The 23,383-nt window shown below is 42.6% G+C and overlaps 1 protein-coding gene across 5 annotated transcripts in view; it reads left to right on the forward strand.

Annotated features, from left to right (window-relative positions):
• The window catches only part of agla (amylo-alpha-1, 6-glucosidase, 4-alpha-glucanotransferase a), a 124,390-nt gene that overhangs the window by 36,622 nt on the left and 64,385 nt on the right, over positions 1 to 23,383 (forward strand). For all 5 annotated transcript variants that reach the window (XM_068036876.1, XM_068036875.1, XM_068036879.1 and 2 more), the window contains exons 9-17: positions 1,633 to 1,735; positions 1,849 to 1,946; positions 3,342 to 3,481; positions 8,886 to 9,073; positions 12,185 to 12,308; positions 15,207 to 15,370; positions 16,055 to 16,156; positions 16,974 to 17,129; positions 19,124 to 19,274. In XM_068036876.1, the coding sequence (XP_067892977.1) occupies positions 1,633 to 1,735; positions 1,849 to 1,946; positions 3,342 to 3,481; positions 8,886 to 9,073; positions 12,185 to 12,308; positions 15,207 to 15,370; positions 16,055 to 16,156; positions 16,974 to 17,129; positions 19,124 to 19,274 (1,226 nt within the window). The remainder of the gene's footprint in view (positions 1 to 1,632; positions 1,736 to 1,848; positions 1,947 to 3,341; positions 3,482 to 8,885; positions 9,074 to 12,184; positions 12,309 to 15,206; positions 15,371 to 16,054; positions 16,157 to 16,973; positions 17,130 to 19,123; positions 19,275 to 23,383) is intronic.

Raw genomic sequence — 23,383 nt, forward strand, 5'->3', positions numbered from 1 at the left:
CGATTACCACCACTTTGTCACTGACTGCAAAATCTAGTCAATAATTGATTGTTTGCTAGTCTCTTCTGTGGTAAATAGTTTAAAAACAGAAAACTGAAAAATCAATTTGTGATTGCAAAGACTTTATACTGGGTTACAGGAACTTTTATTTGTTCATCCTCCAGTTCATTTTTACATCCATTCTAACAGGTTGGACAATAGCTAACAAGCTGACTGAACAAGAAAGTTGTAAATTCCAGATGAAGGGGAGATCTGCACCTTTAATAACTTGATTTTGTGATTGCTATCGTTTAGTACTTAATGATAAATGTGATCAAATTAATAATCAGTCCTTGTATAAAAAAGGTTGCTGCAACTCATTATCACTATGTTTATAGATCTGTTAATGGAGAACTTACCTGAAGTATTATTTCTATAATGTGTTTATGGTTTTGTGTTGGCTCTAAAAGCAAGAAAAATTAAACTTGTCTGAAATGAGAGATGTTAACAAATAAATAGAATGTTTAAGAGGGCAAGGTGCTGAGACATAAGTGGATCCATCTGTCCTCTCTGGCTCCTTAGAGAGTACCTTCCAAACCCGTGACCTCTATTGCTTAGGAGGACAAGGGCAGCAGTTGCCTAGGAGCACCACCACCTACAAGTTCCCCTCCAAGCGACACACCATCCTGACTTGGAACTATATCGCCATTCCTTCACTGTCGCTGGGTCAAAATCCTGGAACTCACTTCCTGACAGCACTGTGGGTGCCCCTACCCCTCATGGACTGCAGTGGTTCAAGAAGGCAGCTCACCACCACCACCACCTCAAGTGCAATTAGGGGTAGACAAGAAACGATGGCTTGGCCAGTGATGCCCACATCCCATGAATGAATTTTTAGAAAAAGAGAGACAAAAGATCCAACAGCACTATTCAAAAAAGAACAGAGTTCTTTTGGTATCTTGATAGCCGTTGGCCAACATCACTTAAAAACAGATTATCTAGTCATTGCCGTTTGTGGGACCTTGCTGTGTGCTTTTGGCTTCTGCAATTCCCTACATTGCAACAGTGACTGCATTTCAAAATACATCATTGGCTGTAAAGCACTTTGGGCCATCCCAAGGTCATGACAGGTGCTATAAAAATGCAAGTTTCCTGCTTACCAAATTTTTTTTAGAACATTACAGTGCAGTACAGGCCCTTCGGCCCTTGATGTTGCGCCGACCTGTGAAACCATCTGACCTACACTATTCCATTTTCATCCATATGTCTATCCAGTGACCACTTAAATGCCCTTAAAGTTGGCGAGTCTACTACTGCTGCAGGCAGGGCGTTCCACGCCCCTACTACTCTGAGTAAAGAAACTACCTCTAACATCTGTCCTATATCCATCGCCCCTCAACTTAAAGCTATGTCCCCTCGTGTTTGCCATCACCATCCGAGGAAAAAGACTCTCGCTATCCACCCTATCTAACCCTCTGATTATCTTATATGTCTCTATTAAGTCACCTCTCCTCCTCCTCTCCAACGAAAACAACCTCAAGTCCCTCAGCCTTTCCTCGTACGACCTTCCCTCCATACCAGGCAACATCCTAGTAAAATGTGAGACTTACGCTGATAACTGTTCATATTTTGTTTTGAATGTTCTATTTAAAGTAATAGACCTGAAGAAATAGAAGAATGCTGCAGCTCGGTCCGTAAAATATTGGAAGAGTTAAATTTGGAACGCTATCAGGAAGTTCATAGTCATCAGGAGCAGGCAGGTTTTACTTAATTTTTGTTCTTGTCCTGCATCCCCTGAGTGAACGTTAATCAGTTAATGTGTATTTTTTAATCGTCATCAAGCAATTTAATAGAGTTATGTATTTTCAGGCTGTGAACTGCATATTAGGGACTGTACGTTACGAGTGCCTGGCCAACAATGGCCCCAAACTTGGACCTGTAACAACAAAACATCCTCTAGTAACCAGGTACAGTGAACAGATCACTAGAAACCACTAAACAAAAGGCTCATTTAGTATGTACCCTTCTTTGATGAATACAACTACTTTTGTATCCCAGGAAAAGCTTACAATGGGGTGTCTAGTTTGCCCCTCCATTCAGTGGCCTCCTGAGATGCTGAGTGGAGAAATGAGGTACCTCCTGGAACAGATCTTAGTGGGAAGATTTATGTGATGCATTCCATGGTCTGGGACTCGTGCTCACATTCACACTTTAGGATGTTTCTTGCCATTCACTTATGGAGCATGTGGCTGCATCATCCACGCCCTGCATGGATTTGATTGAGCGCTGTTCACTCTCTTTGAGGGAGGTCAAAGTTAGGGACCTCTGCTGTTGGATGGGCTATGAGGTATTGGTCTTTTATGCTGCTTGCAACCCACAATTCTGACCATCTGGATCATGGGTTGATACTAGCTGCGTGAATATTAGCTACTGTTTCCCTGGATGCCACAATTATTTTAATTGCTTTCTTGGTAGGGTTTTTAAGTCTTTGTGAATGGAAAGGTCAGTGTTGGTCTTGACTTTTTCCATCTCGTGGCGCACGATGGCGTCATAGCAAAAGGCAAGTGCTGCAATGTGGGACAGCACTGGGACCCATTCATTTGGAGTGGACTTAAATGTCCCTAAACACTGCCCTCGTGATATTTAGCTGTATGTCCACAATCTCTGTGTGATGGCTGCAGGACCATGAGACGGAGCAACATTCTCCAGCAGAATAAACTAGGGCCATTGTTGTACACCAAAGTGTTCTGGCTGTACCCATGACATTTGTGAGTTTCCAGACCAGGTTCTAGCCTGGCTTTTACTTTTTGAAGAATAAGACAAATTTTTCCTGTTGTAAAATTTCCATCACTAGGTCTAAAGTATCGATGAGCTTGAAAGATCACTCGTAAGGCATTGTACTTTTACTGGGATGTCTGAATGCTCTTCTAAAAGGGGACTTGGTACAGTGTGTTAAACTTTGGACTTTCAATTCTGGAATATGTGATTAACAGGATAGACGTGTCTAATGATTCTAGACAAAGTGAGTTTAGACAGTCTCCGCTCTATGCCCAAAGGGGAGGTCTATACAGACCTCTCCCTAATTTCAGTATATGTTACTAATGCTGGAATTTTTAGTTAGAAAAATAAAATGCATTTATATTATAGCTTCTTGTCGGATGAGCACATTACATGCTTTGTTTGCTCCAGTAACAGAAAAATTAGTGAATTTATATCTTGAAAAGAAATTGACATCAAATATTATTAAAGGTGCAGTATATTAAGTCAAACAGGTAGTGCCTGTTTTCATAGATATTCAGTCTGATCATTTGACTCCAGCTACCAACTGTAACCTTTTTAAAAATTATATGCTTTGCATGTAGATACTTCACGTATGATTTTGAAGAAATGTCTTTGGAACAGGAAGAGCCAATGATGCATCAGCCAGAAAAAGCTGTCTATTTCATGGCCCATAATGGCTGGGTGATGGGTGATGATCCTCTAAGAAACTTTGCTGAGCCAGGTGAATTATTAGTATTTACATCAACATGGATAATTTCACTATACTGAAACAAAAGCATTTTGTTAAAGAAACAGCAATTGGGGAAAAGAGGTTAAAAATCAATGAGGAATTTGGTCTCAAGGTAAATTTGCATAAGGAATGTCATTTGACCTGTTTTAGTTTATGCACCCAGAAAGACCCTATAATTATTTCCAAGAAGGCGTCCTTTAAATAGTTCCAAGGTTTTTGCTTTCAGGACTCTACTGTGTTGATCACTCTGTGCAATGAAGAACTGCAAGGCAACATTCTTAATTCAGTGGGAAGGAGGACTTCCGAACATAGGTCCTAAATTTGCCTTTTACCAGTTTAAACCCTGTTTTTCTTCTGTTATTTCAATGTCATATTGCTGACACTGACTACATCTTTTTATATGATTCCTACACGATAACTTACTGTCTGATCAAAGTCTGCGTTAGTTAGGAAAGGCAAAATGAAACATTGGTGGCAGGGTCGAGAACCTGGGGACACTGATTTAAGGTGATTGGTAAAAAAATAACAAACGTGACATGAGGAAGAAGTTTTTTATGCAATTGTAGTTAGGCACTGAAATACATTGCCTGAGTGTGTGGTGAAGGCAGATTTAATCGTGGCCTTCGAAAGGGATAAGCACCTGAAGAGAAAAATGTTTGCAGGACTCTGGGGAAAGGGCATGAAAGTGGGACTAGCTGAGTTACTTTGCAGAGAGCCTGCATGAACATGACAGGCTGAATGGCCTCCTGTGCTCTAACCATTCTGATTCTATAATTCTACTTGCAGTCACAATGCTTTACACATTCATTTGAAATGCTGTACTATATTTATTGTCTGCAATTGCCAAAGTGCTTAAACCCCCCCCCAACCCGAAGCTGCTGAAGAAATTTGTCTTGTCCTGACCAAAACTGTTTCAATAGATGGCATTTCTGTCTTTGCAGATTATTATTCCGATATAGTAAAAGATTTTCTTACCTTTAAATTTTGCTTTAATTAATAATTGGTAATTGGTACTGTTATGACCAAGGTGGGAGGAGTGCACTGTCTTTTCCAGTCCCACTTCTCCGCAGGTCACAACATATATTTTTTTAAAGTGTTTAGCCAGTTACCAATTTGGTCAATCATATACTCTACTCTTTATCCCCGAATAAAGTACACCAACAAAATGATCAGTTTATTATCAAACAAGACTTATCCAGTAACGAAGCAAAGCATTAACACACAGATTGAAATGTGAAAGTTCCCTTTTTAAATTACCCCCCCCCCCGCCCCGAAAACAAACAAACACACACACACACACTCTGAAAAAATACAGAAATTCTCTCTGTAGAGGACTGTTGGAAAAAAAGACATAAAAGAAGACTTTGGCCAAATACTTGCTAATTCTTGAAGAAATCATCTGATAGGCTTTCCAGGTCATGTGGCATCAGAAGTTTCAGCCAACACACACTTGAATCGCAGGGTTTTCCCTAAGACAGGTGGAAAGAAGAGCTGAGACACTGGCCTTCTCGGGGCCTCTTAGAGAGGTTCAGGCAAAATGAGCTGGGGTTTCTTTTTCCTTGGCAGGCAAATTACCAACTGTCTTCAAAATAGTTCACACCCCAACTGAACAAAAACAATATCTCAGAAGCAAAGCCACAAACAGAAAGTCAACCTCCATAAACCTTGACATATGGCTTCTCTGTAAACATCTTCCCCAGGTCACCAAGTTTCTGTTGTTTGTTGAGCTTAAAGCACATGATTTCCAGAAAAGGTTGTTTTCATACAACATCCAGTGTGCTTTCAGTGAACTGTCCACAACAAAACTAAGTCCTGCATTTGTGAAATCTTCAGCCTTCCAATAAATCCATCTCCACAATTTAAATGTCCTCAAAAAAACAAAAAATATAGAAGCATCTTCATAACAGTACCCTTCTCAAAAAACCAACCCTTGACCCACACTGTTCTTGCAGACTTCTGTACCATCTCCAACCTCCCTTTCCTCTCTCGAGTCCTTGAAAGTGTTGTCGCCTCCCAAATCTGTTGTCATCTTTCCAGACATCCATGTCTGAGTCCCTCCAATTGTGTTTCCGCTACATTACCAAAACTCCTCTTGTCAAAGTCATAAATGACACCCTATGTGACTGACAAAGGTAAATTTTCCCTCCTTGTCCTTCTCAGCCAGTTGACCCTTGATATTCAACGGCATTACGATCGCTGAATCCCCCACTATCAACATTCTGGGGGTTGCCATTGACCAGAAGCTGAACTGACGTAGCCATATAAATACCGTGGCTACAAGAGCAGGTCAGAGGCTGGGAATTCTGCGGCGAGTAACTCACCACCTGACTCCCCGAAGCCTGTCCACCATGTACAAGACATAAGTCAGGAGTGTGATGGAATACTCTCCACTTGGCTGGATGGGTGCAGCTCCAACAACACTCAAGAAGCTCGACACCATCCAAGACAAAGCAGCCTGCTTGATTGGCACCCCATCCACAAACATTCACTCCCTCCTCCACCGACGCAGTGGCAGCAGTGTATACCATCTACAAGATACACTGCAGCAAAGGACCAAGGCTACTCGGGCAGCACCTTCCAAACCCGTGACCTCGACCACCTGGAAGGACAAGGGCAGCAGATATATGGGAACACGACCACCTGCAAGTTCCCCTCCAAGCCACACACCATCCTGATTTGGGACTATATCGTCGTTCCTTCACTGTCACTGGGTCAAAATCCAGGAACTCCCTTCCTAATAGCACTGTGGGAGTACCTACCCCACATGGACTGCAGCGGTTCAAGAAGGAAGCTCTTCACCACCTTCTCAAGGGCAACTAGGAATGGGTAATAAACGCTGGTCTGGCCAGCGACCCCCACATCCCATGAAATGAATAAAAGAAAAGGACCACACCATCCTCCTCCAGCACCTCTCCACTGTCATCCAGCCTGTTGCCATTCTTATCTGTCTAATCGTAGCCAGAAAATCGCCTGCAATGGCTTCTCTTACTGCTCCTGCACCGTTATCTGTGGTGTCCCCCCCAACGTTCTATCCTTGGCCGTCTCCTATTGCTAATCTATATGCAGCCGCTAGGCGACATCATCCAAAAGCACAACATTAGTTTTCACACATGTGCTGACACCATTCAGCTCTACCTCGCCACCACTTCTCATGACGCTTCCACTGTTGCTAAGTTATCAGACTGCTTATCTGACATCCAATACTGGATAAGCAGAAATTTCCTCCAATTAAATATTGGGAAGACCGAAACTATTGTTTTCGGTCCCCGCTCCAAACTCTGTTCCCTAGCTACTGACTCCATTCCTCTCCCTGGCAACAGTCTGAGATTAAGCCAGTCTTTTCACAACCTTGGTGTCACATTTGATGCCTAGATGAGCTTCTGATCTTTCATTCATGCCATCACTAAGACTGCCTATTTCCACCTCTGTAACTTCGCCCCGTTTCAACTCATCTGCTGCTGAAGCCCTCCTCATTCATGCCTTTGTTACCTCTAGAATTGGCTATTCCAATGCACTGCTGGCTGGTCTCTCGCATTCCGCTCTGCATAAACTTGAGGTCATCCAAAACTCTACCCGTGTCTTAAATTGTACCAAGTCCTGTTCCCCTATCATTGCTGTGCTCATCGACCTACATTAGCTCCCGGTCAAGCAATGTCTTGATTTTAAAATTCTCAACCTTGTTTTCAAATCCCTTCGTGGCGTTGCCCTCCCGATCTCTGTAATCTCCTCCAGCCCCACAACCCTCCAAGATATTTGCACACATCTAATTCTTATGCATCCCTGATTTTAATTGCTCCATCATTGGTGGCCACGCCTTCAGTTACCTAGGCCCCCAAGCTCTGGAATACCTACCCTGCACCTCACTTTCCTCGTTCTAAGATACTCCTTAAAACCTATCTCTTGGACCAAGCTTTTGGTCATCTGACTTAATATCTTTTGAGGCTTGGTGTCGTACTTTGTTTTCTAACACTCCTGTGAAGTGCCTTAGGACGTTTTATTACGTTAATGGCGTTATACAAAGATAAGTTGTTTAATTTGAATTCACACAGTAGTTTAATTGAAGATGGGTAGTCTAAATTAAAAAGCCTATCTTATGACCTGCCTACCCTTGGAGAAAGGTGATTGCTTAAGTAGAGTGTGATGTAAAACCTAGTTGTTCAAATTAGACTTTGTTATCCAATTTCATTAAGAAATGTTTCACATGACTAAAAATAAGCTAAATGGTTGCTTTAGAAAATACTCTTAAATGTCTTTTAACTTGTCACTTTATAATATCTCATTAAATCCTGCTGACCTACATTGGCTCCCAGTCAAGCAACGAGGTTTACTTTATATCCTTCAGGTTGTTCTATGTTAATGAAATAGTATGATGTATTTATTCCACAAGCAGATGAAATTTAATGCAGAGAAGTGTGAAGTGCTACATTTTGGTAGGAAGAATGAGGAGAGGCAATATAAAGTAAGGGGTTCAATTCAAGAGGGGTGCAGATGCAGAGAAACTTGGGGGTTAATGTGCACAAATCTTTGAAGGTGGCAGAGTAGGTTGTGAAAGCAGCTAATAAGACATGAGGGATCCTGAACTTTATAAATAGAGGCTTAGCGTACAGAAACATGGAAATTATGCTGAACCTTTTATAAAATGCTGGTTTAGCCTTAGCTGAAGTATTATGTCTAATTCTGGGTACCACACTTTAGGAAGGATGTGAAGGATTTGGAGAGGGTGCAGAAAAGATTTCTGAGAATGCTTCCAGGGATGAGGGACTTCAGTTATGTGGATAGATTGGAGAAGCTAGGCCTGCTGTCCTTAGAGATGGGAAGGTTGAGAGGAGATTTCATAGAGGTGTTCAAAATCACAAGGGGTCTAAACAGAGTAGATAGAGAGAAACTATTCCCATTGGCGGAAGAGTCAAGAACCAGAACACACAGATTTAAAGTGATTGGCAAAACAATCGAAAGCAACATGAGGAAAAACATTTTTATGCAGCGAGTGGTTAGGATCTGGAATGCACTGCCCGAGAGTGTGGTGGAGGTAGATTCAATTGTGGTTTTCAAAAGATAATTGGTCGATAATCTGGTGAAAAATTTGCAGGCTATGGAGAAAGAGCAGGGGAGTGGGACTGGTTAAATTGCTCTTGCAGAGAGCTGGCATAGGCTCAGCAGGCCGAATGGCCACCTTCTGTGCTGCAAACATTCTATTATTCTATGAAGAAATGGGCGCATTTAGCCTAATAGTCTTTTCCTGTTTCACAGTCCTAAACGTTCTTGTATTATGTTATCCAATCTTTACCATTGCGATATTTCTTTTATAGAATTTGATAATGGCATTTGTTTTTGAAGTGTTTACAAATGGGTCTTATTACTATATATTTTAACAAATTGGGTTTTGTTATCATAGGTTCTAATGTCTACCTAAGAAGAGAATTGATTTGCTGGGGTGATAGTGTTAAACTGCGATATGGAAAAAAGCCAGAAGACTGCCCTTATCTTTGGGCGCATATGCAGAAGTATACAGAAATAACAGCCAAAATCTTCCATGGGGTGCGGTTAGACAACTGTCATTCAACACCTATTCGTGTCGCTGAGGTACACCTAAAATTTTCTCCTGGCCATTAGGTTTTTTAGGAACTGTTTGAACATGCATGTTATGAATGGTAGATCTCATTTAAAGATGTTTCCAGCTTTAATTTGGAATAGAATTTATTTTCAATTGCCAATATGCACATACTGGCCCTGCACCATCTATCTTAGTCAGGGTACCCTCCAGGGTTTTTACAAGGTGGCTTTCCAACTACAAAACTAGCCCATTCTGTACGGTCAGAACAGTTTCATTTACATTGTGCTATATCACCCAATTCATTTTGCTTCTTTAAAGCAAAGGTGTCCAAGTTTTTGTTGTCTTTAGTTGCACAGGTGCCTACGATGGTGGGTCCGATAGATGCTTAACACAAACCCTTGGGAGCCTCATGTAAAGTTTAAATCCATGTTCGCATTATTGTACATATATCTGAAGCTGCTGAAACCAACAGATCCTGGTGTTATAACTGAGGGCTTAGCAAAATGAGACAACAGTGCTTAAAAGCGACCATGTCTAAGCTTCCAGGCCTAAAACATACGGCACATAAATGCACAAAGGACAGAGTCTCCCTGGATGTCAAGGGTTGGATTACCAAGGCTAGGAGATTGTATATGGCCTTGCAACTGCAGGTTCAACACCCCTGCATTAAAGGTGTGGGTTTTTTTTGCAATATGTAACTACAGTGATATGACCAGATTTTGCAGTACTTAAATAGTTTCCATAGTAGAATTGGGGTTATAATTTACCCTGGTCTAACTTGCTCATGTTGCTGAATTAGACCAGTTATTGCATTGACATTCTATCCATTTATTAATAGTGTGGGAAAAAACTTAACCTGTCATTTTAAAGTTGTCATAAAGCAAGTACAGTAATGTTTAAAGTCTTATTTTGGATTAGGAATTTACTGTTGCTGGGCAAAACTTTAATTCAGAGGTATAAAACAAAACTGTTGCAAATGTTGATGAGAATTTAAGAGATCATCTCAAATAAATTATAGCAGATTAAGCAATGGGCAATACTGCAAATGGAAATTATTAGTTTCTGCCTTGATGAAAATGTGAGCACAGTTTGGTTGATGACTTGACATGCTTGCCCTTGACACAAGTATTCTGGTTTGATTTCTGTACTGAAGTAAAACTCTGATAAGGCTACAGTATGTGTTGCCATCCATACTTTTTATTCAAAAGGTAATTGGAGAAATTTGCGGGGCTATGGAAAAGGGCAGGAATGTTCGGACTAATTGGATAGCTCTCCTAAAGAAATGAGCCAAATGGCTGCCTTTTGTGTTGTGTGATTCTATGGGCTGAATTTTATCGGCCCCTCGTGCCGCATGGTGTTGCGTGGGGGCCGGTAAAATTCTGTGGGGACAGTCTCTCCTTGATGCGCGATGGCGAGAAGGGCCCGCTGCATATTTACCAGCGACGGGGGACCTCGGTGCGGCACCCCCAGTGCCTGGCGGCAGGCCCTTCATATGCAAATTATACTAAATGAGATGCAAATAAACTTGCCTGCAGGCGGCAGCCATCCCACGCCAATTTTACGGCCTTTGCATGCCTTCGGAACTACGTATGGAGCTCTGAGGCAAGAATCTGGTGGGGAGGGGGAGGAATAAAATTTTCAGAGTGGGAGGGGTCGGGGAGCGGGGAAATCACTTTTTATTGGATGCAGGGATGGTGGGAAGGGGTTGAAGGGCAGAAGTTAGAAGGTTGTGGGGGGAAAGTTCGGGTAAGGAAAGAGAAGTGTAGGTCATTACAGGCATTGAAATGACCATGGGGCGGGCGAGGGTTGGGGAAGGGCCTCCATATTTATCTTGTTAAATAAAAATTCCGACTCCTTTAGCTTTAAAAATTAAAATGACCTCTAAGGGCTTAAAGCCTTTTAAAAATGGTGATGGCTGCTGCGCAATGGTGCCAGGCGCCGTTCCCGGGGACGCGGTGGCTGCCCCCTCTGCATCATCGGGGATGGCTGCACGGTCCCCTCGATTTAAATCAGTGCGGGGGCTCAGGGACGGCGCATCCGCGTGGGATGCATGCCGCCATCAGAGTGCGCCACCACAAACTGCAGCGCACTCCTAAAATTCAGCCCTGTGATTTAAAGTTAAATTGTGCACTCGCCAATTGGCGTTACTGAGCCGGATGATGAAAGCAAGTCAAAATTAGAAAAGGATTTATCCATTGAATACCTGTAGAATTGGAGCTGCATCTTGTAATCCCATTCTCTCAAGTTGTCAGGTTTAGTGACAACTGCACGCCAGTTCTGGCATTCATCCTAACTAAACTGATCACTTATTTTTGGAGAAGCTGATTGCAAGCTTTTTCATTTCTAAAATAAAATATTGCTGACACTTCAAAAAAACTGCTAAGAACACTATATAGTTTTCATTTTTTATTGCAATTTTAGTAATATTGACTTGCAATATGTGTGCACAGTTGCAAAATTTTATCGCCTATTTTTGCCTACATTTTTTTTAAAGTTACAGGGACTAAACTACAATTTGAAAGTAAATTATTTCACGTTTTCCTTGAGTTCCTAATACATTAATTTAGTTGGCTGAGGGGTACCATGGTTTTACTTTGATCACTTTGATGTTCACAGTTATAAAAAGCTGTTTTTGTACGAAATTTATCGATGTATTATCTTTCGGAGATGCTGATGGTGCCTACATCAGTCAGGCCAAACATACACATGACAGCAAAGCTCTTCACAGGCAGTGAGTACGGTGACAATATTTTTGTCAACCATCTGGAAATTAGCAGGCTCGTTCGAGGTACTTGAAGAGTCCTGACTTCAGAAAATGTGAAATAACCTTAAAGAGCATATAACTAAAATTGTTCTTTTTTTCTTCCCATCATTCTATTTCTGGCTTACAATTTCTTGTACTTTCCATTTTACATGTGAGATTTATTTAACTTTGCCGTTTGTTCTCTTCTAACACTTTTCTTTCCATTTCTCCAACGTCCCACTAACCTGGCAATTTCTTTTTCCGTTTTGCCAAATTTTTAATTTTTCTACATGCCTTTCATCTTGATCTCACCTTTTTCCTAGTCTTTTTTTTTTATTTTTGCCTTGCTTCCTATCTCTTTATCCCCTTTCCTTGACTCTTGATTTCTCACCTGCAGTACATGCTGGACACTGCCAGAAGAATACGACCTAATTTGTATGTAGTGGCAGAACTGTTCACTGGAAGTGAGGAGATGGATAATGTCTTTGTGACTAAACTGGGCATAAGTTCCTTAATACGAGGTAGGCATGATAGTTTTCTGAATATAGTGTACTAATATGGTGATGGATTATTTTTTATAAGCATTGTGTACTTGAGTTGTGTAATGCATTTATTACAGAAACAGCTATCTGTTAATGAAGCCTAAATATTTCCCAATCATCTGGGTGGACATAGTGGTGTCATTGTATGCAACCATCTGTTAAACACTACTGAATTTTCAGTTGATTAATTTGCTTCCTAAGAGGAGATTTTGCATTATATATGCATATCAGTTTACTGTTTGAGGTTATCTGCTATAGTGTTTCACACAGGGTGTCAAGACCAAGGGAACTAGTTGGGTCAAGAAGAACTAGAGGACAGGAGTAGGTAGTAGGGAGGAGGTTGGGCAGGAGGCAAATCTGTGAAGTGAGGGGCAGGAGGAGAAGAAAGGGAGGAAGAGTAGGAGGAGAGAAGAAGAACATCATTGATGGGGGAGGGTGATGGGAGGGGTGGCAGGGAAAGGAGAGAGAAGGGTGTGATGAGTGGCTGGTCAAGGATCAGGACCCAAACAGGGAAGAAAAGAACCCGGGCTGAAAGCTTCTAAAGATGTGTGGCACATGCGTGAGACAGTGGCTCATTAACAAGGAAGGGGCGGACCACCCGCCCCTGATGATGTAGAGGGGGCAGGCGCACTTTCCCCGGCAGTGGCATCTGGCACCAGCGCGCAGGCGTTGCCGCCATTTTTAAAAGGCTTCAAGTCCTTCAGGGCTGTTTAAATGTTTAAAGCGACAGGTTTGTCAAAAAATTGAAATGAAATTTCGCTAACACTACCAATCCCCTCTCCCACCCCCCCCCCCATCCCCAATGAATAATCATTTTATCATTTGTCCTATACCACCAACATCCCCCCCCCACCACCAAAATTAAATTTTTGATCATGACCTCCCCCCCGGGAATTTTCTTTCCTTCAACTCCCTTCCCACCATGCCCTCAACCAATCATGCTTGTTGTTGCCGCTGCACCACCGCGCCCCCACCCACCCACCTTACCGGGAAAATTTCACTCCTGTCCCCCTCTCCACCAGTGTCATATCTCACATCTCCGAACAGAGATCCGAAGGCGTGCGAGTTCCGTCCACTGGCTGGAATATCAGCATGGGACGGCCGTCAGCGCAAGGTAAGTGCTTACGCATTGAATAAAAGTTATTTAAATGAAGGCTCCACCGCCGAGCGGTGTGAGGGCCGCCCCGAGGCCTCGCCGCTGCCAGTAAAATGGGGCAGGCCCTTCCCAGTGTTGAGGCCCATTGTGGGCCTTTCCCGGAAATATTTTCTGCCCCGGCCACGACCCTCTACATTGGGTAGCTGGTAAAATTCGGCCCCCCAAGTGGTGTTTGCACCTGTGGGTGGTCAGCTAGTTCGGAGGATGTTGGGCTTTGGGGCCCAGGGTCCCAAAATAAGCTGTTTGGGGGTGAAGTTGGTGGAGGTGTGCTCTGGGGAGTTTAAAGAAGAATCACTCTTTTCTAAAGTTCTACATGAGTGTGGGGGTGGTGGTGGGGGCAGGTTAGGTGGGCGTGGTTCTTCAGAGCAGGGGGAGAAAGGTTAACTTGTGAGGTTACTGGGTAGGCCTGCAAGACTCAGGAAGGAGTTGAATCCTGAGGAGCTACTGTGAGCATGAAAGGAAACTACCTAGACAGGAGGCTTTAAGTGACTTGTACAGAGACCAAATTTTACAAAATTGATTTAAATTTAAAGTTACAAAAGTACAAGTGCAATTTGTTAGCTAGAGAAAAAGCAGGATATCTTGGAAATAGGAAAGAACGAAAATGGGTGTCACTCAAGGAGAGGCAGATTGGCTGTGATTTGGATCCCAGGTTCATGTTGGATGCAGCTGCCAGTTTTGTTTATAGGACAGTCCTGCTTTACTGTAGTGCACATTGGGATTGGTACCAGTCTGAGAACAAAAACTCTTACTTCTTGAGTCCCAATGCACTGTAGACTTTTCTCATCTGTTTCTCACTAAATAGCACTTCAGTTTTGATCCAGATCATGGAAAAGGTGCCAGTGCTGTTTGACTGCCTGCCATGGAGGAAGTTACCAGCTAGTCAACACTTTATTTACTGGCACTTTAATGCAGAAAACAGTGCCATGAAGTACAGCAAGTTTTCACAAAGACTGACTGGTTATTGTTCCAGCTGTTATCCCCCTCCAGAGTCAAGTGGGTAGAAAGATAGGACACCAGTGCATTGCACACATTCCAGGTCAAAATTAAATTGATGGGTGAGAAGCCTTTGGGAATGTGTCCAAGGTGGCTGGGTATCCTGTCAACGACCTCTAATATATCTGACAACTTGGTTCAGTAGATAGTTTTGCAGTGCCTTAACAAATTGCCTTGGACTTGGTAATGACATTTTCTAGGTTTGTATATTAAGCTAGCTGTATGGGTGGATTTAAGTTGAGTTATTAAACCTCAGCTAATTCAATCATCCTCAAAAACCTATTGAGTTCCATGCACAACACCCTTGGTTTTTCTTTATTTTGGTGTCACTTACTGTCCGTAGAGTGGAGAACTGCAATTTAAACACTGAGTCACTTTGTCTAATTGCACAAGTTTTCTTCCCTCTGACACCATCCACTCCAGTTTACTAAGTCACATTTAATTTATTAGAGGACTTTATTTTGGCAACTGCAGAAACTTTGTTTATATGTAATGTCTTCCTGTTAAATTAGTCTAATACTAATATTCATAGTTTCCTCCCAATGACTGCAGTACTCCGACCCTCTCAGGTTTGTAGTTAGTCTGCAGTCTGAGTTTTAATATTAAGCAATGACCTTCGTGACGAGGACAGTATGCTCATTCTTTTGGAACATTTAGCAAAACATTGAGTATGTGCTATATTATGATGAAATTTCACACTTTTTTTCCTGTGTCATGTGCTACAGAGGCAATGAGTGCCAGTGACAGCCATGAGGAGGGGAGACTCGTTTACCGTTTTGGAGGATTGTCTGTTGGAGCTTTTGCACAGCCATCTGTAAAGCCTCTAGTACCTAAAATTGCTCATGCCTTGTTTATGGATGTTACCCATGATAACGAGTCCTTGATTCAGGTACAGCATCATTAATGTTTATTGTCAGTGTTCATCGACAAACAATTTGTTTGAAGAACACAAATGTTCCTGCTTGCCTGTACCTAAGTTATAAAGAGCTGAATATTTTTGTACAGTGTGCCCATTAAAACTCCTGTATACTACTACCATGGTGATTCCCATGAGTCAAACACATGTTTTATAACACATGTACATTGCAATAAAGTAGCATCTGAATGTTTAAGTTCCTCTGTTTCAGCTGGTTAGCTTATAAATCTTTAATATTGTCCATTTTTACTCAGTAACTATTTCACTAGTACTTCTAGCAGGGACATCTGTACTGCAGGCATCAGCCCTGTTGCCTGACCAGGATTTGTGTGTAATTGCATGTCTTTTGAGATGATGAGTCCTGTAATTTTCCTTCATCCAAAAATGGCATGCTTCAGATTTATTAAGCATTTAATCTTGTATATGGGTAAGAAGTGATGGGGATCACTAAATATTGATGAGTTAAAATTGGGCTGTTCTAATATGGAATTCACTACTTTGCTAAAACTGCTATACATTCCTTTTTAATGTTGGAGAGCAATGGTTTTTTAAAAAAAGTGAAAAGATAAATTGAGAATTGACATGCAAAGTACATGTATGAGTTTCTGCATGAATCAAAATGTCTATTAATTTTGATAATTTCCTTTGTTTTTACAGTGTCGTTCTGCTTATGATGCTCTTCCCAGTTCAACTATTGTTTCTATGGCATGTTGTGCTTCAGGAAGCACAATGGGTTATGATTACCTAGTGCCCCATCAGGTTTGTTTGAAGGATGTTATTTTGTACAGAAGGTTTTAAATATTTGCATTTTTTAATGTTGCTGCAGAGCATTAATTTTCTAGGGGTTTTCTCTTAATCTTAAACATCTCACCAAGCAAAATATTCTTAATTCATTTATTTCTATTAAAGGGTAATGGAATTGTGGGAAAATAAACAGGTACATATTTATATCTTCCCAGTAATGAGGATTATTATCCTGCATTTAACCTTTTATCTCTTGAAGTCCATGGGACACAGACTTGAACTTTTGTGGTGGACCACTAGTTTAGTCATTCATCACCAGTAATCCTTTTCCATTGCAAACTCTCAAACTTGAACTTGAATTTAGATCTTGAAAATGTGTCATTTATTTTAAAAGTTAAATCAATGGCAACTGATTTTGTAATTCTAATTTTTATTGTCTTTTAGACAATACACTTACACCTTTGTTCAAAATCTGAGTTTTCTGTACTTGCCCTAGTTTTTCAGGATGAGCTTTAACAAACAAGTAGGCAGAACCTATGCATGATGTTTCCTTCTGAAATTTGTTGAAAAGCTTACACACATTTCCACTAATCGTAGTGTGTTAAATATCAAAAAAAAGTTCTTTTTTTTACGTAAGTATAGAGATATCTGTATTTTGTGACTTTACCAGCAATTTTAATTATTTAGATCTTAAAAGCCCACTTTGCTGTGTGACTCCTCCCAGCAATATCATCATTGAAATCCTGAACTTAGATTGTAGCATTTAAAATATAATGCACCTTCGATACTTCATGTTCACCTGTGTCTGTTCTCTGCTTTTGTATGTTATTAGATATCTGTGGTTTCAGAAGAGAGGCTGTATCCTAAATATAATCCTAATGCACGTCCAGAACTTCTAGGGGAGGTTAATCAACAAAGTGGAATCATTGCAGGAAAACAAGCAATTAACAGACTTCACCGAGAGCTTGGAGCTAATTCTTTCTATCAGGTGCGGGAAAAGTGCAATTTTCTGTTCCTTAAATTTAGAAACAGGATTCTAAATCAGATTTCTTCATTTTGGCCTTTTGAATGAATTAGAATTAGAACATTACAGCGCAGTACAGGCCCTTCGGCCCTCAATGTTGCGCCGACCTGTGAAACCATCTGACCTACACTATTCCATTTTCATCCATATGTCTATCCAATGACCACTTAAATGCCCTTTAAAGTTGGCGAGTCTACTACTGCTGCAGGCAGGGCGTTCCACGCCCCTACTACTCTGAGTAAAGAAACTACCTCTGACATCTGTCCTATATCTATCACCCCTCAACTTAAAGCTATGTCCCCTCGTGTTTGCCATCACCATCCGAGGAAAAAGACTCTCACTATCCACCCTATCTAACCCTCTGATTATCTTATATGTCTTTATTAAGTCACCTCTCCTCCTCCTTCTCTCCAACGAAAACAACCTCAAGTCCCTCAGCCTTTCCTCGTAAGACCTTCCCTCCATACCAGGCAACATCCTAGTAAATCTCCTCTGCACCCTTTCCAAAGCTTCCACATCCTTCCTATAATGCGGTGACCAGAACTGCACGCAATACTCCAGGTGCGGTCTCACCAGAGTTTTGTACAGCTGCAGCATGACCTCGTGGCTCCGAAACTCGATCCCCCTACTAATAAAAGCTAACACACCATATGCCTTCTTAACAGCCCTATTAACCTGGGTAGCAACCTTCAGGGATTTATGCACCTGGACACCAAGATCTCTCTGTTCATCTACACTACCAAGAATCTTCCCATTAGCCCAGTACTCTGCATTCCTGTTACTCCTTCCAAAGTGAATCACCTCGCACTTTTCCGCATTGAACTCCATTTGCCATCTCTCAGCCCAGCTCTGCAGCCTATCTATGTCCCTCTGTACCCTACAACATCCTTCGGCACTATCCACAACTCCACCGACCTTAGTGTCATCCGCAAATTTACTAACCCACCCTTCTACACCCTCTTCCAGGTCATTTATAAAAATGACAAACAGCAGTGGCCCCAAAACAGATCCTTGCGGTACACCACTAGTAACTAAACTCCAGAATGAACATTTGCCATCAACCACCACCCTCTGTCTTCTTTCAGCTAGCCAATTTCTGATCCAAAGCTCTAAATCACCTTCAACCCCATACATCCGTATTTTCTGCAATAGCCTACCATGGGGAACCTTATCAAACGCCTTACTGAAATCCATGTACACCACATCCACTCCTTTACCCTCATCCACCTGTTTGGTCACCTTCTCAAAAAACTCAATAAGGTTTGTGAGGCACGACCTACCAGTCACAAAACCGTGCTGACTATCGCTAATGAACTTATTCTTTTCAAGATGATTATAAATCCTGTCTCCTATAACCTTTTCCAACATTTTACCCACAACCGAAGTAAGGCTCACAGGTCTATAATTACCAAGGCTGTCTCTATCTACTCCCCTTCTTGAACAAGGACAACATTTGCTATCCTCCAGTCTTCCGGTACTATTCCTGTCGACAATGACGACATAAAGATCAAGGACAAAAGCTCTGCAATCTCCTCCCTAGCTTCCCAGGGAATCCTAGGATAAATCCCATCTGGCCCAGGGGACTTATCTATTTTCACACTTTCCAAAATTGCTAACACCTCCTCTTTGTGAACCTCAATCCCATCTAGCCTAGTAGCCTGAATCTCAGTATTCTCCTCGACAACATTTTCTTCCTCTACTGTAAATACTGACGCAAAATATTCATTTAACACTTCCCCTATCTCCTCTGATTCCACACACAACTTCCCACTACTGTCCTTGATTGGCCCTAATCTAACTCTAGTCATTCTTTTATTCCTGATATACCTATAGAAAGCCTTAGGGTTTTCCCTGATCCTATCCGCCAATGACTTCTCGTGTCCTCTCCTTGCTATTGAAAAGCTATTGTGCCAAGCTTATGAGAGACCCATATTCAGATGTAGTGATGTGCTTTTTAGGTGTATGTGGATCAAGTTGATGAAGATATTGTGGCAGTAACACGCCATTGCCCAAGTACCCACCACTCAGTAGTGGCCGTGTCACGCACCGCATTTAGAGATCCAGCAACATCTCACTATAAGTATGATCTGCCTTCGATGTGTATCCCAGGTAATGTTTCTGCTTTTTTTAAATACATTTTCAAGGTAATGGCTAACGTTTCTTAAATAACATTGATTATGTAGTAATTCTTTAATAGCCTGATAACGGGATCAACCTTAATTCAGGATACTAATCTGCATTCATTTTAAAGGGCAAAAAAGGCTGCTTGCCTTTTGAAGAAAATAAATTTACTGTACTTTTATTAAGAGTTTGGTGCTTTTAATATATAAAATAGCTAAAATTGTGTAATTATTGAATAAATACATGGTGAATAATATTTAAAGGAGAATACATCCTTTTCTCTTGTGAAACTTTGTTGTAATCCCTCTTCCTAAGAGGGGAGTTTCTTATTTGGGTCTTTGGGCTGGACAAGAGTGCCTCATGTGACCTCTACAGTCAGCTTTCTGCTGTTATTATAGGTATGATTATACTTCCAGCAAACCAGTGTGATCCACAGCAACCACGTCTGTAGTGCCTATTGCTCAGGGAGCTTCTGCTCAGTCAGTGAGCTGCATGCTGAGTTACAGACACTGATGCATCAGGAAAGGGGCAAGTTACCTGGACACTTTGTTCCAGAAGACAGTCACACCCCATAGAATTTGGTCAGGGACAGGAGAATATGACTGTGAGTGAAGCAGATGAGGAGATTGAGAAGGCAGAAGTGGGGGAGCCTCAGCCCTTGCAGTTGTCCAACAAGTTTGAGGTTCTTTCAGCTTGTATAGATGAGAGCGGGGGCTGCAGGGTGGATGGGAAAACTGGCCATGGCACCATGATAGAGGAAGTCACTCAAGAGGGGTAGTAAATAGGAATGTAGTAGTAGTAGTAGGGGACACCGTTCTCTGCAGCCAAGAGTGAGAGTCCAGTAGGCTGTGTTGCCTGCCCAGTGTCAGAATTCGGGACACCTGCTCAGGGCTGGAGAGGAACAGCTGTAAACAGAAATCTCTTTTTTCCCAGTTAACTGGCTTTTGCATGCATGTGCATGAGGGCTAGGGAAAAAATAAGGAGCTTTAATATCTCGATTCGTATATGGATTTACTTCATTATTGGTTAAGACTTGGGTCTTATAATAAATCGTTAATTTCATTGTTGATTAAAAAAAACCTGGTTGGTGTGCTTTATTCTGGGGACAAATAAAGTATCTAATTGGCTGTTTCGGTAAATGGGAAAATTTATTAATATGCTGTGACCTGTGGAGAAGTGGGACAGAATTAACAGTACACTCCTCCCACTTTGGTCATAACACACTCAGCAAAGATACATTCCAGTGCGAAAGAAAGACTAGGGGAAGGACGTACCATCCATGGCTAACTAAGGAAGTTAAAGATCGTATCAAATTGAAAGAAAAAAATGTACAATTCAGCAAAAAGTAACGGCAGGTCAGAAGATTGGACAGAATATTTTTAAAAAAGCAAAGAATGACTAAAAGAATAATAGAAAAATTAAAGTATGAGGGCAAGCTAGCTAGAATTATAAAAATGGATGGTAAGAGTTTCTTCAGATATTTAAAAAGAAAAAAAGTAAATGAAGTGAGTGTAGGCCCGAGAGAGAGAGAGAGTGTCTGGGGAGTTAATAATGGAAAATAAGTAAATGGCGGAGGAATTGAACAGATTTTTCTCATTATTCTTTTCGTCGTTCTTTGCTGTTTTTTATATTCTGTCCAATCTTCTGCACACGAGCTTCCATCGAGCAGGCCATAGCTATGCTGAAGATGTGCTTCCACTACCTCGATAAATCTGGTGGAGCTCTACAGTACGCACCAGACAGAGTTGGGCACAACATTGCAGTCTAGAGAGGGGAGGCCTTGCCGAATGAAGAGGTACGGGAGCAGGATACATCCTCCGACGATGAGGACAGAGAGGTTACCGAAGAGCAACCACTCATGGGAGCACAGAGAGCAGTGATGGAGGGCCGATATGGCGAGCAGCGAGCAAGGGAGACAAGGCAACAACTGATATCTGAGTGGTTCCACAATCCCTGAAGTTCCGTGCATTTTCCTCATAGCACAAAGCGCCGTCATGCATCGCGCTTGAAGTTTTCTGCCTCTGTAAAGCCCATCTCTCCAGCATGACTGGCAGCAGCTAACTGAGTCATTGCCCATGTGACTTCATCTGTGCAGTGTCACATCATGCATGTGAGCATGGCAAGAATATTTCCTACATTTGGCAGTACGGTCAGGCTTAAGATGTGATGTGTGTGTGAGAGCTGTTGCTGCATGCTTTGTTTTACTTGCCCCTCAATTAAATGAAGTGCTTTTCACTTTACCAAGAATTACAGCCATCAGTAATCCCATTAGTTATGTTAGACCAAACTTGTATATTCAGATACCTGATGCAGTGATGTGGGATATGGGAAGAGACCCTTTTCCTTGTATTGTCTGATGTTCTAAAGTACTTTTTTTTTTCAGCACATTAGTCTTTTGAAGTGACAGTATAACTTTGCACTATTGCACCCGTGGTGGCTGATGTTATTTGGGTAATAAAAGCTGATGTTTGGCAGGACAACACATTTAATTAAACTGCATATGACCTATTTGTTTCACCCGTGAATACCCATACGTGTCGAGGTGCCTTTTTAATACGTTTGCGGGTGCTCCTTTGCGGTGTGACCTCTGCACTGGCAGCTGGATGGAGGCAGGTTGCTGATCAGGCTGTGCCTTGGCCTGGGATGACTTCGGTGGTCATCCTCTGCGCGTCGAGGCCTGGAGTGCCCCGGCTGTCTGAAGACCTCTTGCACCAGTGCAGGGCTGTCCTCTGGCATCACGGTTGCTGGAGCTGGACTCACTGGCAGAGGGGCTGAGTAGCCGGTGTCCACATTCTGATTGCCCTGAGGGGAGACCCCAGATGTGGACCGCAGCGCCTCCTCCTCTCTCTCAAGGCTCGTTAGAGTGTCTCTGCTCTCTGGAGAAGGACCGGGAGCAGGAACGCTGTCTGTACTCCTGGTCCTTCTCTCACCCAGCCACTACTGGATTGCAGTACCCGAGGCGATGGTTTGCAGGTGATTGAGCATCTGTGGAATGTGGCTCTGCACGAGGGTCATCAACCTCTTCAATGGAGGAAGCCATGCACTCGCATGCCTGGGACATGGCAGCACCCATGGCATGGATGGACTCCCCCACTGTCCGCTGTAGGCTGTGCATGGCCTCTGGCATCTCTGCCAGATGTTGCCTTACCTCTCCCTCCAAATCCAGCAAGCCCTGTGCTGTCGACACCAGAGGCTCATCAGCCTGGAGCTGAATATGGGCCTGGATACCCACAGTCCTCTGACTGTCAGAGGCCTCGGCCGTCTCAGCCTCAGCCAGTTGCTCGGGTGCGAGTATTGTGCTCTCTCAGCTTGTAACCCTGATTCTACTGCCGATTGGATACCACCGAGGTGAGAGTATCTGCGTTGGTGGAAGGTGCAGGAGTGTCATGGGACGGTGCATCCTCTAAGTGTAGCGCGTCCTCAGAGGTAGTCAGCATTCCCTGGGTCCCTAGGGCATTGTCGAGCGTCGTCCTGAAAGATACAATGAGATGTTAAGGTACACATTTCACAATGATGACAGCACAGGATATGTAATTTCGAGAAATTCTGTGTTTGGCAATAATCACTATCTTCCACTGGGACCCCAATTTCCAAATGGCACATGCTCCTTGGCTCCTGGCTAGCTCCATCACTTCCTCTTCAGCCTGTAACAGCGGCTTGATGTCGGCCATAACGCCTGTGGTCCTGGCCAATTTCCTGCTGTTATGGGCCCTCTTTTGAAAAAGCAAGGATGCAGATAGTGAACATTGCCAAACATCAACATCACGGTTGTATCAACATGGACGCGTTAGGAACATCTTTGGGGGGTGCTTGGTCTGGCATACGGATTCACCCTGCCGTACGGATTCACCCTGCCATGGGTCTGACTTGTTCTGAGGTACTAAGAAGGGAGACTTGCTTCACATATGCTGCCACTCATATGCCATCAACCCTCCCTGACCTCCCTGTCTCTGAAATGACGGTGGCATTCATGTGGCATACAGTGTGGCGACAACCAGGTCATACCAAGCCTTGTGAAGACATGCCACTTACCTTTGCTGAACGAAGGAGGTTATTGACCCTTTTACTGCACTGCACCCAGTCTCCTCTGATGCCCC

This window comes from Heterodontus francisci, chromosome 8 (genome assembly GCF_036365525.1).
Source record: "Heterodontus francisci isolate sHetFra1 chromosome 8, sHetFra1.hap1, whole genome shotgun sequence".
Taxonomy (NCBI): Eukaryota; Metazoa; Chordata; class Chondrichthyes; order Heterodontiformes; family Heterodontidae; genus Heterodontus; species Heterodontus francisci.